Source organism: Panthera leo, chromosome A1, assembly GCF_018350215.1.
Source record: "Panthera leo isolate Ple1 chromosome A1, P.leo_Ple1_pat1.1, whole genome shotgun sequence".
NCBI lineage: Eukaryota > Metazoa > Chordata > Mammalia > Carnivora > Felidae > Panthera > Panthera leo.
In genome coordinates this window covers 6081361-6096524 of record NC_056679.1, presented here as the reverse complement: position 1 = coordinate 6096524, position 15164 = coordinate 6081361, and the positions used below count along the sequence as shown (strand labels likewise).

Sequence of the window (15164 nt, the reverse complement as noted above, 5' to 3'; positions counted from 1 at the left end):
ACATTCTCACTCCTAGCTAGGGTGATCAGGGAGGGCTTTATTGGTGAGGTAGCAGGAGCAGCGCTTTAAAGGAGGAATAGAATTTTAAACGAGACAGATGACTAGAGATGACGGGAAGAGGGGGTTCAAGTACACAGGGAAATCTCTGGGTTGGCTGGAAACAGGTATATGAAGTGAGATGGAAGGAAAGAAGATTAAAGCCAGCTTTCACTTCAATTCACAAATACTAACTAGCGTGCATACACTTAACAGAGATTTTCAAATTTTAACCCAATCACAGAATGTCTCCTAGTTAAAAAAGAAACCTGACCTAGACATTTATTTCACAACTGCGCAAGAAAACCAATCTTAAATTTAGAAAGTTATATAAAAACTAATCTTTTCTACGAAAGAGGACAGACAAGAGAGGGAGTTGGCTGGGTGGCTGGGTGACCTGAAATGGTCACAGCAGAGGCACTAGTAGGGACAACTTCTCATGGCCTTGCCAATGTGCTTTAATTCAGTCAAGAAGGACAACCTCTTAAGAGGAAAGACTTCAGACACCGCTGCCAAATCACACTTTTGCTTCTACACAGAAAGTATCAGATAGGATTCGGTGTTTAATGTCTTTTTATTCATGCTCCGAAAAACCACCAAACTCAATCCAACAGGCTAACAGACTTCAAACTTTTCCTTATTCTGACTCACTTAAGTTTATCTTTATTCAAAGCTTTCGTTAAGATTTCACACTTAGTTCCTCCTTATAGCATCGGGCAAAAAAATCTTAATATTCTTTAACCCAGTACTCCTTTTTTATGTAAGCAGATAATTGGGGAGTAAAAATTGGAATTAACTGGTCCCATATTCCTTCAACTCTGTGCCTCTGTTTACTCATTTGTACAGGATGGTTATTTTATGTGTCAAATTGGCTGGGCCATGGTGCCCAGACATTTGGTCAAACCTTTCTCTGGATGTTTTTGTGAAGGTGTTTTTGGATGGGATTAAGATTTAAATTGGTAGGCTTTGAGAAAAGCAGCTCACCCTCCATGTCACGGGTGGGCCCTACCCATTCAGTCAGAGGCCAACGCCGTAATAGAGCAGAGACTAACCTATCCTGAGTAAGAGAGAATTCCGCCAGCAGACTGCCTTTGGACTTTTCTGCAACTCTTCCCCTTAGTCTCCAGCCTTCTGGCCTACCCTAGAGATTTTGGACTCACCAAGCCTCTACAATTTCCCCGAGGGAACTCCTTAAAATAAATCTCTCTGCCTCTCCACACATACACATTCTGTTTCTCTGGAGGATCCTAATACAAACGTTAGGGCCAGAACCAGGACTATAGCCTGTTGGTCAGACTATTTTCATTTCCCAAGGAGAGGAGAATAAAAGAAGGGAAAGAGTGTAGTCAAAGGGAAGAACAAAGCTAACACATATACCTTTGTTTTTATTTATCTCTAATTAAGGCAAATAGATTCGGCGTAAAGCAAACCAACTTATACACACATATTTTAATGTTCTAAAACCAAAAAAGTTTGACTTGGACTCACAAATTATTGCACAAAAATAAATATTTCATGTGTTTCTTTTCAGGCCCATTCTTCTTCTTTTTCTTTTAAAGTTTATTTATTTATTTTGAGAGAGAGTGTGTGTGTGTGTGAACAGTGGAGGCTCAGAGAGAGGGGATCCCAAGCAGGCTCCGCGTTGTCAGCGCAGAGCCTGCTGTGGGGCTCGAACTCACAAACCGTGAGATCATGACCTGAGCCAAAACCCAGTCAGACGCTTAACCGACTGAGCCACCCAGGCGCCACGCAGGCCCATTCTTCATAAAACATCCACACACATATGCAATTATTACCGACTTCAGTCCAACCAGAGTTTCAGAATTATTAAATCTCTATTTCTCACCAAGGACGACAGACCCCAGTAACTGATCTGCTACTATGTGATGATTAATAGTGATGAAATTAATCTTTATTTATTAAATAGGATTATTAACTGTTAAAGTTCAACTGCACATATCAAACAAAGAACTTCATTATTCTACCATCTCAGATCATTATTTCTACTAATGATGAAGACAACTTTATTAAGCAAACTTTCAATAACATTCTAGGGCATTATTAAAATGGTATTTTTAGGGAGTCTGTGCCAATTATCCATCTTAGTCTGATGTTTCTCGTGGCATGTCAGCAATTCGAAACATTAGAAATCTTACATAGGTCTGTTTAGGTCAGTATTGCCACATTTCATCTAAACCTGACTGCAAAGAAGCAAGGAATATAATCAGCCATTAATTATATTTGTTCTAATAGGACAAGTATTTCATCTGCAAATAACAATATTTGAGAGAGTTAAAGTCAAGTTATCAGCTTCTGAAAAACATCCTTCAGAGTAAGTACTTTTTTGCTACAAATATGAATATCTAATGTAATTATAGTTGAGCATTACATACCATCAAAACTCCAAAATTTACTTTTTAGTCGGTAGGAAGGTGGACACATTTTAACAAAAACTATGATAATGAATCTTTCTTACAGAAACTGAGGACTGATTCAAGAAGTAAGCACCTGAACCGGTAAGATCCAGACTGGGGGCAGATGTTACCACTTTAATGACCCAATGGTTCCGTGGGCCCTTGTGTGTCTACAATGCACAAGAGACTTAGGTGTGAACAGTCATACACAAATGATTCAAGAGCTTTCACTCTAAGTGGGGGAGTCAAAGGAGGTAGCAGTACTCAGATAATACATTACAGGTCGGAAAATATTTTGGGTAAATAAACAACTAAACAGACAGCAGTGGCAGATGAGAGGGGTAAGAGGAGTGGGAATGGTTTTCTCAGAGAACAAGAATATTTTATCACTGACACTGTTCCCAATTGCCAGCATATGGTGACAATCAAAAGTAACCTCTTTTCATGTTTTTTTCTCGTTTTTTAAACGAATGTTCATTTTTGAGAGAGAGAGAGAGAGAGAGAGCGTGAGCAGGGGAGGGGCGGAGAGAAAGGGGGACAGAGGATGCAGAGTGGGCTCTGCGTGGACAGCAGAGAGCCTGATGAAGGGCCTGAAGTCAAGAACCACGAGATCATGACCTGACTCGAAGCCCAACGCTCAGCCGCCTGAGCCACCCAGGTGTCCCCCTGTTTATTCTCTTACAAAAGTCTGTTTATTATTTTTAAGTCACCTTCAGACGGTGCATCCCTTTGATGCTGGCATCTAGGGTGCACTGCTCCCACTGGCCCCCACCTCTTGGCACACCACTAAAAGACGGGGAGACCTCCAAAATGAAGCGTCCCACACTATCTCTAGGTCAAAGAGAACCTGTCTATGCCACACCAATAGAAAGAGCTTTCCCAAAAGAGAAATTAAAAAAACATTAAACTGTAACTATTTTCACTACTGTAGCTGGTATTACTGTAAGTGGTTCAAATATATTATATATTTAACATAACAACTGAAATGCTGATTTGTTTTCAATTTGTATTCATCTAATAAACAGACATGTTTTCACGATGAAAAATAACTTACAACAAAAAGAAAATGTAGTGTCATCTCAGCATAATTAGGGAAAAATGTCCTTTTGCCATATTTTATTCTTTCGGAGATCATAAAAAAGGTCGGTAGCTTAAAAGCATCAATAGTTGACTCCCCTAAAAGTTGAAATTTACTTTCAGCTTCATAAGGAACCAACGATTTGTCTCACTTCTGTAATTCCACTGTAAATAAAATACCCTAATAATATTAAAAATAAAATTTGCATACGGAAAAAAGTTCCTTCAACCGAATTTCTAATGTTATCGGTCCTAGTCTAAATGCTTTCTAGGTATGTGATCTGGAGATAAAATAAGTACCCTTAAGCATATTGTGAGATTTGTTGAAAACAGATGAAAGCACAAGAAATTACGACACTGCAACATCTGATCTGAAGGCATTAAATACAGAGCAGCTCAGAAAGACCATGTGCAAGGGGCAGATCAGCTCCATCTCAAAGTCTACAGGGCTAAAAGCTAAGTCACTATCGACTATGTCACCAAGTGACTAAGTGACTAGTGACCAAGTCACTATCAGTGACTATGTGACACATGTGATCAGAGACCAAGTCATCACTTCCAGCACTGTGTTTGTAACTGGAATGAAGGCATTGTCACAAACTTTACTATAGTTACCACCTTTACAAAGAAAAGAACAACAAAGCACAATGTAATTATGCAATATGGGGAATTTGAGATTTAAATCATTTACATCCAGGAAGATGAATGAACAACGCACAATTTAACGAAAAATTTCATGCTAGATGGATTTTATAAAAAGGCATAAATTATTCTGCCATGTGGAATTCTTAAGAATTTAATGTGCATTAACATGGCAAGGCTTCTCGATAATGTACTCAATAATGATTAATAAATGTTACTGGTCAAAAGACTGCTACTAATATAGTGGGGCTTAAAAATAAGCAGATTGATCTCTATCTCTCAAAAAAATAAACATAAAAAAAAAAAAAAACAAAAACCAGCAGATTGAATTAAGATCTCCTCTTCTAATATGTAACTTAGTTGCAGTAGGCTCCGAAGTTTCATTTCCAAGTTATTCACAAATATATCAATTACTAGAGTTTGCTTAGCATCTAATAATCAATTAGACTTCATTTATAAAGTTAAAAGTAAACAAAAGCTTAGGAAAACAAATGTGCCCTCTTTCACCTCTTCAGGGAACCCCAGCCAGTATACGTCAGAGAAGCAGGATGCATCATATAAACAGCACGAGGCTAGACTGTAAGGAGACTACATAGCACTCTCACCCTTCTACAAGGTTTGCAAGTCTATGCAGCACTGATATGTAGAGACAGCTAGAAAATCAACCAACTATAAATGCATCCTTCTGCTTAAACCTAACTACGTATCAACTTACCAAATCCCTGTGCAACACCCAGTTAGCATGCAGGTAGTGAATCCCATCTAGGATCTGATACAATAGTGACTTCACCATTCCCCGAGGTAACTGAACTGGCTTCTTGTTTGCTTTAGAAGCTCTGTGAAACTTGATTATATGCTGAAAGAAAGAAAAATATCACCAGAAGCTTAAAAAAGAAAAGAGGGAAAGATCACTTGATGTAAAATATTTTCCTAACAGAAAAAGAAACACTCAGGGATTCCCAAAGATATCGAAAATATAATTTCATATTCTGCTGGATAACATAAACTTAAAATTTCCTACTAACTGGAGCTAAAATCTCATTTCCTGAGCAAATGATCGTGTCTCAGAAAACAAATGATTACAACAGAGAAGTTGAGAGCAATGTGATTTTATTTTAAAAGTATAATTAAAAAATACTTTCAGAATATACTTGACCCCTGTTTACCTGGTAGAAATTTTCAAGAACAGAATCTGTTTTATCTGTACTAATTAAATGAAAAGAAAATAAACAGAACAAATTTCAAGAGATACTTATGGGTTGGCTGACATAGCATAAATGTGTTACCTATTTATAATACATGGGTTATAAAGGAAGCACACAGGGAAATTATTTCAATAAAATACACAGAAGCATAAAGAAATCACATGTAAATGAGCAGTTCACAGTGGAAATATTTAGAAATAGCTAAGATTCAGATGAGAAAAAAATAGCCTTGTACTATTCATTAAAAACTATCTAGGAACAGTATTAGTGGACATCCCGTAAAACACAATACGATTTTATAAACAGGAAAATTGCTTTATAAACAAATGTACCTCAGTAGAAATAAGATCCCATGTTTCAAACTCTCTTGACAGGTTTCTTCGTTTTAATTAAAGCACTCTTAAACTGCAAGAACACCTACAAATCAGCTGAAATCAACTCTGCTGTGTGTAACACTAGGCATATGCCTGGTACCTCATGTGCAGAAGAACAGACTCTTGAGCAGTATTTATGGGTGAATATCAACCATATTCTTGACATCAGTAAACACAACTAAAACAGGACAGACATATTTTATATTACAGGTCAACATTTTCACCTCCTATTTTCTTATGACACAGAAAGTAGAACAAGGATAAGGAATAACTAGTAATTCATGAGTGAAGAAGTTTTACTTTCCAAAGAAAAAAAAATATATAGCAAAGACTACCTGGTGGGAAAGTAAAAGTGTCAGCCTGCATGTAGTATGATTAATCTATACTTTATTAGCAGCATAACACTATTTTAATTTTCTTCTGTTATCTGCCCAAAGTATTTTAAAACAGCCAAGCAAAGTGGAGCTAAAACTCAATAATCTAGAACGTTCTGTCACATATCCTAAGAAATGGTGTGACAATAAAGTCTGTTCACCTTAAGAGCTAGTGGTTTTCAGAGCTTAATCAAAATAGATTAAAATACATCATTATTTATAAAAATTAAAACTTGACAGAGTGAGAAGAAAAGAATATGTAGGGGAGGTACAATAAATGATGCCATATGCACTCCTCCAGTTAACATTTTTAAGTAATCTCTATCCCCAACGTGAGGCTCGAGCTTACAACTCCAAGATCAAGAGTTGCACACTCTACTGGCTAAGCCAGTTAAGCACCCCTTCAGTTAACATTTTCATTAGGGTTCAACAAATTACTTTTTTACCAATATGTTATAACTACAAAAAACTACACTGGGGAAATCGCTTACCTTTGTTTTTATTCCAGGGCTATATAAAAAATATGCGGTGTGCTTAGCATGAAATTTCACCAACACCTAAGTGATTTTTTTTAAATGACTCTTTTTACTGCAACTGTTTTTGTTATCCTCTGCTGCCTTACCCCAGCTAATTCAACACTCCAATTAAAATAAGAAAATGAAATGGATAAAGGAGGTTTTAGTAAACGGAATTATTTTATTTTTATTAAAATGAACATTAAAAGTACTTATTTGACTTAAATGAGTATTAATAAGAGGACAATAAGGCCAATGATGCCCATGTATACACATCTGGGAACACTGCATGCAGCATAATCTGCGAAAGTATAATTATTATATCGACACGTAAAATTAAATATCACATACTAGCTAGAAATTATACTGAATACAATACGATCTCCTATGTTCAACTATTACAAATCATGATTTATTACAAATTATGTTTATAAACCAGCCTACACAATTTCTCATAAATTTGGATCATATAATTTGATTTCATGTTAGGCTTGAGAATGAGCGTCCAATTCAATATCGGCCACACTAATTTAATAAATTTTTATTAACAGAATCCCAATTTGATCAGATTTATTTTAAAAGAACAGAAGTGAACAACAACAAAAATATTTACAACCAGCACTGACTGTGGACAATAGTTTCATAGAATAGAAAATGTGATGTCTACTTTCAGTTCAAAACAATTCTTTACAGATAACTTACAAAAATAATTTGAATCAAATTGCATTTACTCATGGAAAACAGAAATCCACACAGTGAAAAATACTCCTTATAAATCTGAAAGTATATGAATCCCATAGAAGTTTCCACTTCTGAAACCTGTTAGGGTTAAAATTATGTAAATGAGGTTAATTCTGGAAATTAGCAAGAGTTGAAAACTATTTTACTATTTTCAGGAGGTGAACTTCCTTCCAAACTATTTACTGTTTACTTGTGTTAGTTTCACTTCAAAATCTTGTTTTTACATCTACAAAGTGCAGCTGAATGAAAACTGTAAATTATTTTGAAGATACCTGAAACTGAGCCAGAATATTATAATCCCTTGCATACCAGTACAGATGGTCCTGACTTACAGTGGTTCAACTTATGATTTTTTGACGTGGTGATGGAGCAAAAGCGACGAGCATTCAGCAGAAACCACACTTCGAATTCTGAAATGTGATCTTTTCCCGGGCTAGCAGCACGCAGGCCAGTGCTCGCTCAGGATGCCAGGCGGCGGCAGCTGCTGTACCTCAGCGAGGGGCAACGGCCAACGCGCTACAACCATTCCACACTCACACAACCATTCTGGTTTTCAAGTTCAGGATGGTGTTCAACAGATGATGTGAGGTACCGAGCACTTCATTACAAAACAGGCTCTGTGTTAGGAGATTTTGCAACAACTGGAGGGGGATGTTAAGTGTTCTCAGCACAGTTAAGGTAGACTAGGCTACACTATGATGTTCAGCAATCAGGCTAGGTGTATGAAATGTACTTCTGACTTGATACGCTTCCAATCTGCGATGCATTTATCAGGATCTAACTCCATCGTAGGTCAAGGAAGATCTGTATGTATGTTTGTTTTCTTTTATTTATCTCAAGAGATGCACAGCCAGTACAGAAATATACATATAGGCCAGTATACAAAACACAGTGAAATATTTAAAGATCCTATTAAATTACTTATTAAATATCAGAAAAAATAGAGTTCACAGAAGTGAAGCACTTGTTAATGAATTAACTCAATGTAATACTGGGTTTTCGCTTACTTGTTTTATTTTCTCAACTGTAGTCTGTGTTAACATGTTCTTTACACAAGACTGATCAGCATATAAGTTTTGTGAGTATATTTCAAAATTATTTTGGCTATCTTGCTACAGATTTTCATTTTATATATCATAAACTCTTACCCCCAAGATTGCACTTCAGAGTTTCAAAAAACATAACCGTTATGATTAATAGAGTAAATCTGATAGTTGCCCAAGACTTTCGTAAATACCGGTTTTAAAAACAATCTACTGAGTAAATGCAAAATACTGAGTTAGCTCTTTGTACTTCAGCTCTTTAGCCAAGATAAATTTAAATTCTGAGCCAAAGCATAAGAGACTCTTAAAAACTGAGAACAAACTGAGGGTTGATGGGGGGTGGGAGGGAGGGGAGGGGAGGTGACAGGCATTGAAGAGGGCATCTTTTGGGATGAGCACTGGGTGTTTATGGAAACTAATTTGACAATAAATTTCATATAATAAAAAAAATAAATAAAAGTAAAAAAAATTAAAAAAATAAATTCTCAGTTTACAATAATTTTTATCAATGTAACATCATTTTTGTCATTATATTAGCTAACCTAATAAAACTCATCTAAGAGACTGTAATCACTTGACTTTGAGAATCTTCAAGGATTTGACTGGAAGCTGTCTTCCACAAAGAATTCTTCCTAAACGAGACCATGCCCAATTCAAGTAAGTACAATACTGAATTTCTGTTTATGGAAATAAGCAATACATAAGAATATGGTATTAAGTGTGAATAATATCCAGGAAATGATTAACAGTATGTTAGATTTGTATACTACACTTAGCTTATAAAGCTTTCCAAATACAAAACTGCTCTTCCAAAAAATCCTGTAGAAAAGCAGGAAAAGTATCACATTTTACAGATTGGGGGGGGGGGGGGGCGCCTACAACTTCAGAGCCCCCCCCCCACTCAGAGCCATTAAGAGATTTGCCTGATGTTGTATGACAAATAACAGAATGACTAGCTCTAACGTATTTGTCTCCCTACACACGGATACCACTTTCTCATCTTATATTCCTTTACAGAGTAAAAGGAAACATGCTGCTTTTAAATCCTAGAACAAAATGGCTATTACAGTTACCTTAAAAATTTTATCAAAAATCTGCAGCTAAGATACCACACTGAATAGTTGTTTATACTGTTCAGATTCTACTGTTTTCTGTAGCACGTTACAAAGATCAAATTGACAAGATCAAAAAGTAATAATACAAAGCAAAATACCCTAGTCTTGGTAATTCATCAACCATATTCTGTGAGGTCACTTTTACTTAAAAAAATGTAAATCTCACAGTAAGATAAACTCCTAAAATTGTTTTTAGTCACCTTTAATCCCTGACTAAAACCAATGACTTGATGCCTACCACAATTCACCTTACCCAGAGGTCATGTTCAGCGTAGTCAAACAGAAGCCACACTTTCCTATCAGCATGAGACAGAAACACCTTTTGAAGAGAGATGACATTTGGATGCTTAAGCTCTCGAAGTAACTGCAAAATAAGGAAGATCCATTAAAAATTTGTGCTATGAAAATCATGTTAAATAAACCACACCATTTGTAATTCACAGGCAACAAAAACCCAATGGTAATCAATCCTAAAAATCTCATAACTACCCACACTATTTTAAAAGTGTCCATACAGATGAGGAAAAACTGTTTGGAAAAGATATAATTGAGTAAATCTGTTTTGCTGTTATTGTTTAGTTGGTTTTCTTATTTCATTTTTATTTTTTGTGATAAAATACATAACATTAAAATTACCATTTTAACAATTTTAAGTGTACAATTCAATAGCATTAAGTCTCCTCAAAATGTTTGCAACCATCACCACTACCCATTTTAGAACTATTTATGATCCTAAACAGAAACCCTGTACCCATTTAACAGTAACTCCCCATTTCCCTTCTCTTCTCTCAGCCACTGCGAACCTCTACTCTACATCGTCTCTATGGATTTGCCTACTCTAGGTACCTCTTTTAAAGTATTAGAATCCTACAGTATCTGTCCTTTGGTGTCTGGCTTATTTCACTTAGCATAATGTCTTGAAGGTCAAGCCACACTGTAGCACTAGCAGCGTCATAATTTCCTTCCTTGCTTAGGGCTGAATACATTCCACGGTATGTATGTACCACCTTTTGTTTATCCGTTCCTCTGCTGATGTACTTGAGTTGTTTCCACGTTTGGGCTGCTGTAGATAATGCTGCTGTGAACACTGTATACAGCTACCTGAGTCTCTGCTTTCGATTCTTTGGAAATATACCCAGGAGTGGGACCGGTGGATCGTATGTCTGAGACTTCTGTGGTTCGCTTTTGGAGGCAACACCAAACCGGTTTTCACAGCAGCTGTACCATTTCATATTCCCATCGGCAACGCATGAGGGTTCCAATTTCTCCACATCTTCGTCAACACCTATTTTCCTTTTTCTCCCCCCTCTCTAATAACAGCCACATTGTAACAGATATGAAGTAGTATCTCACTGTGGTTTTGATTTGCCTTTTCCCTAACAATGGGTTAGGCATCTTCTTTAAGGTGCTCATTGGTCATTTGTATACCTCCTCAGAAGAAATGTCTATCCAAAGTCTTTTGCCCAATTTTGAATTGTTTTTTTCTTCTCGTTGTTGTGATCCTTTAGCGTAGATATTAATCCCTTATCAGATAAACGATTTACAAATGTTTTCTCCCATTTTGCTAGTTGTCTGTGTTTTGACATCATAAAACAATTGAACTTAAGTGTGTGGTTTGCTATTCTTTAAAAAAAACTAATCACGACATTAGAAAATACAACATTTATCGATATCAAATAGCAGATGAGAATTAAGATCTGTAATTCTGTGAGATATGGTACCTATTTTCTCAGGCATTTCAAATATATAGTAAAATCGATTAAAATATTTTAGCCTTTAATAAAATAATAAAGAACTTATGCAGACAGAAGCATCTAAGTAGAACACATTTTTATGGGTTTAACCTTTCTCATTTCCTAGAAGGACATTCTTTTATCTAAAATCTTTTATCTCCTTATTTTATTCCCATTTCATAACCAATGTGGCCCTAATAATCCATTAGGATTAAAAGGTTAAAAAGTATTCCTACCTCGTCAAGCAAAAAAAGAAACAACAGCTCCAACAATGACAAGAAAAAATTTCTCATGAAGCCTCATACTACGTATTTATCAGTTACAACTGACTTACACAGTGGCTTCCAAATGTGTTCCAAATACATGACAGCCATGTGAGAAAGTCAAGGTCTTGGAACTTACGACTTCAGTACGTTTTATAAGAACGCTGCTACCAAAACAAGAATTAATATAAATACAATGTTAACAATATATTAGGGACTCTAAAATGAATTCAGCAAAGGAAAGACTATGAATGGACTGTATGTTAAATCACTTACATTAACGATTATTCTCTGGAAAGTGATCATTATTTTATTCAGAAGCAAGATTAAATTCAAGTTATCTATTTCTGCTTTTAGAATATAATTTCAAAGCTATGAGACTTTAGAGAGTACACACAAATCCTCAGAAACCTAAAGGGGCAGTATTTAAGATTAACCATTTCCTAACTAGTAAACAAGGCAAAGAATCTGATAGGGGAAGTCTAGACCTCGGAGTCACCCAGGATAATCCAGCTGGCTGGAGAGCCAGCCCTAGTGCTAAGTTCACCTTAGTTCTGGGTCAAGCGTTTTCTCTATTACCTCACGATTGGAACACACTTCTCAGGCACTATTTCAAATCATTTCTGGAAAGTGGCAGGGTAGAAATTACGACAAACTCCATTAGAAACCTGCATATAAAGCTATTCTTAGATAACCCCTCAATTTTACTTCCAAGATGAGGCTTAGCTCCTGTACTGGGGAAGTGGGGGAAACAACCAGCAACATACTTTATTAAGTTCTCTAGAGGGCCAAACATGGTGCTAAATAAGCAGAGGACATGCCTTATCTCGCTTAATCATAAATTACTGCATGAAATATTTATATTACTTGTATTTTATAAATGAGAAAATAGTGGTTTGAGGGTATTAAATAATTTGCTCATGGTCATAGTCCTGGGTAGTGGTTACAATCAGGCTTTAAATGCTTTTAAAACTAATTAATTGACTTTTAAAACACAAAGCCAACACTCTGATACCAATACCTTCCAAGACCTAACACTCTGGGGGGGGGGGGCTATTTCTCATTATACTTCATAAGCACAGATGTCTAAATATATACTAGGGTGTGAAATGCACAGTGACAGGCACAGTGCCTTGCTCACCATTTCACTGCTAGGTTCTAGCACACTGCCTGGGCACCTGGTAGGCACTCATTAGGTATTTGATGATTAATGAATTTGTGAATTAAAAAATATATACAAATGTACAGGCATCATACAAAACACCCTTTGGCTTCTGACCTGTGGACTAAGATCACTGCTTTCATCATAAAACCAGTCTACTTCTTTTAAGAATCTACTTCTTGGGGCGCCTGGGTGGCTCAGTCGGTTTAGCATCCCAACTCTTGATTACGGCTCGGGTCATGATCTCGCAGTTTGTGGGTTAGAGCCCCTCAATGGACTCTGCACGAGTTCAGAGCCTGCTTGGGATTCTCTCTCTCTTCTCCTCGCTCTCTCTGCCTCTCCCCTAGCTTTCAGAATAAATAAATAAACTTAAAAAAAAATCCACTTCTATTTTTAAAACATCTACCTGATGAGTCAGACAACAAATCTTCGAGAGTAATAATTTAAAAATATATTAACAGTCAGTGCTATCATTATCATAGTAAGTAAGTAACAGTAAGTGTTATGGACTGAACTGTGTTCTCCCTCACATTCATATGTTGAAGCCTTAACTGCCAGTACCTCAGAATGTGACTGTATCAGAACATAAGACCTTTACAGAGGCAATTAAGTTAAAATAAGGTCATTAGGGTGGCCCTAATCCAATCTGAATGGTGACCTTATAAGAAGAGATTAGGTAGGACACACAGAGAGACACCAGGGCAGCTGGTACAGACAGGACCTTCCAAGAGGTCACAAGAGAATAGTCGTCTGCAAAACCAGGAGAAGCCACAGAGGAAACCCAACTCTGCAGACTCTCCCATTTTGGACTTACAAGTTCCACCACGGAGAGAGTCAGTTTCTGTTGCTTAAGCCACCCAGTCCATAGTATTTTGCTATGGCAGCCTTGGTAAACTAACTCAGTAAATAACTACTATTAGTGAGTAAGTAAAACACTCTATGCGGGGTGTTTTTTTAAGGGAGATTTATCAGGGGATGGGTCACTGTGGGATTAGAGATGGAACCGAGTCTCAGTGGGGAATTACATCTAAGTAAATATTTCTATTGAAGTACTTCCAAAAAACCAGGGAGCTGTGCTACATTTAGCAGGGCTAACATTAACCAAATACCTCCTACATGCCAGCCACTGTGGGAGATACACTAGGTCCCGGACATAAAATGTGCTAAGACTTGCTGAGGTTCTCCAGTGGGAGACAAATGCAAGTAAGCAAGCAATCCTAGGCTGCGGCTGCAGTAGTGGCAACCCATTACTGAGAGCAGCTAACATTTACCTGGAGTTTATTGTGTCCAAAGAAGTATGCTAAGCTCCTCACGATAAACCCTATGAGACACTGTTACCATTTTACAGATGAGGAAACAAAAACACAGTTATCTTGCCTTGGGCCCTACAAGCTAGTAAGTGGTCAAGCCAAGTAAAGCACAGGTTTATTTGGCTAGGGCTTTAAGTGCCACAGACAGTGCTTTGACATTGGTACTCTGGCACTGGGAACATTCCAGTTTTCAAAGCTGATGAAAAGAACTTCAGCATTTCATCACCCCGTACAGAGCCCACAGCATGTAGTTACATATTTCTTAACATTTTCTAAGGCTGCTTTTTTTTTTTTGCCTTTTTGAAGATTTTGAGTTAAAAAAAAATTAAAGAAAAGGTTTGAATAAGCTTAAGCAGTGGTTTCCATCACAAAAATCACCTAAATTCTTCTAATTCTACTGGGAACAAATTCCTGTAATTTCCTGAATACTAAGATCACTGCTAAAAATATAAACGTCTTAATATGTCATTCATTACAAACTTAATTCATTCTAATTGTGCCATCTAATATCACCCTTAATTTGAACTCTTAAAGTACAAATAAATAAAAAATTAATAATATTTGAAGCTGTATCTTAACAAATACCATGTGTAGCTGTGAGAAGATAAGAAAATCTCCAATATTCTCAAAATGACATTGATTTATAATATTAAAACTTTACAATATGGCAAAAATAATAAATTCTGAATTTATGCCATAGGTCTGACGATAGCTATGGGCTGCTTCCATAATTTGGCTATTGTAAATGATACTGGAATAAACACACGGGTGCATGTATACCTTTGAACAAGTGTTTCTGCATTTTAGGGGTAAATACCCAGTTAGTGTGATTACTGGATCCTAGGGTAGTTCTATTTTTTTTTATTAAAAGAAACAAACTTTTTTTAATGTTTATTTTTGAGAGGGAGGGAGGGAGGGAGGGGCAGAGAGAGAGGGAGACATAGAATCTGAAGCAGCGACCAGCTGCTGAGCTGTGAGCACAGAGCCTGACGCGGGGCTTGAGCCCACAAACTGTCAGATCATGATCTGAGCTGAAGTCAGACGCTTAACCGCCTGAGCCACCCAGGCGACCCTAGGGTAGTTCTATTTCTAACTTTCTCAGGAACCTCCATACGGTTTTCCACAGTTGCTACACCAGTTTGCATTCCCACCAATGGTGC

General features: G+C 36.8%; 1 protein-coding gene across 9 annotated transcripts in view; it reads right to left on the bottom strand.

Annotated features, from left to right (window-relative positions):
• CDK8 (cyclin dependent kinase 8) overlaps positions 1-15164 on the bottom strand; it is a 117608-nt gene that overhangs the window by 43649 nt on the left and 58795 nt on the right. For 7 of the 9 annotated variants that reach the window (XM_042936952.1, XM_042936793.1, XM_042936874.1 and 4 more), the window contains 2 exons: positions 9790-9900; positions 4885-5025 (listed from right to left, as the gene is read on the bottom strand). In XM_042936952.1, the coding sequence (XP_042792886.1) occupies positions 4885-5025; positions 9790-9900 (252 nt within the window). Of the gene's footprint in view, positions 1-4884; positions 5026-5706; positions 6354-9789; positions 9901-15164 lie in introns of those variants that run through there. The other 2 variants (XM_042937233.1, XM_042937281.1) reach the window with 2 other exon arrangements.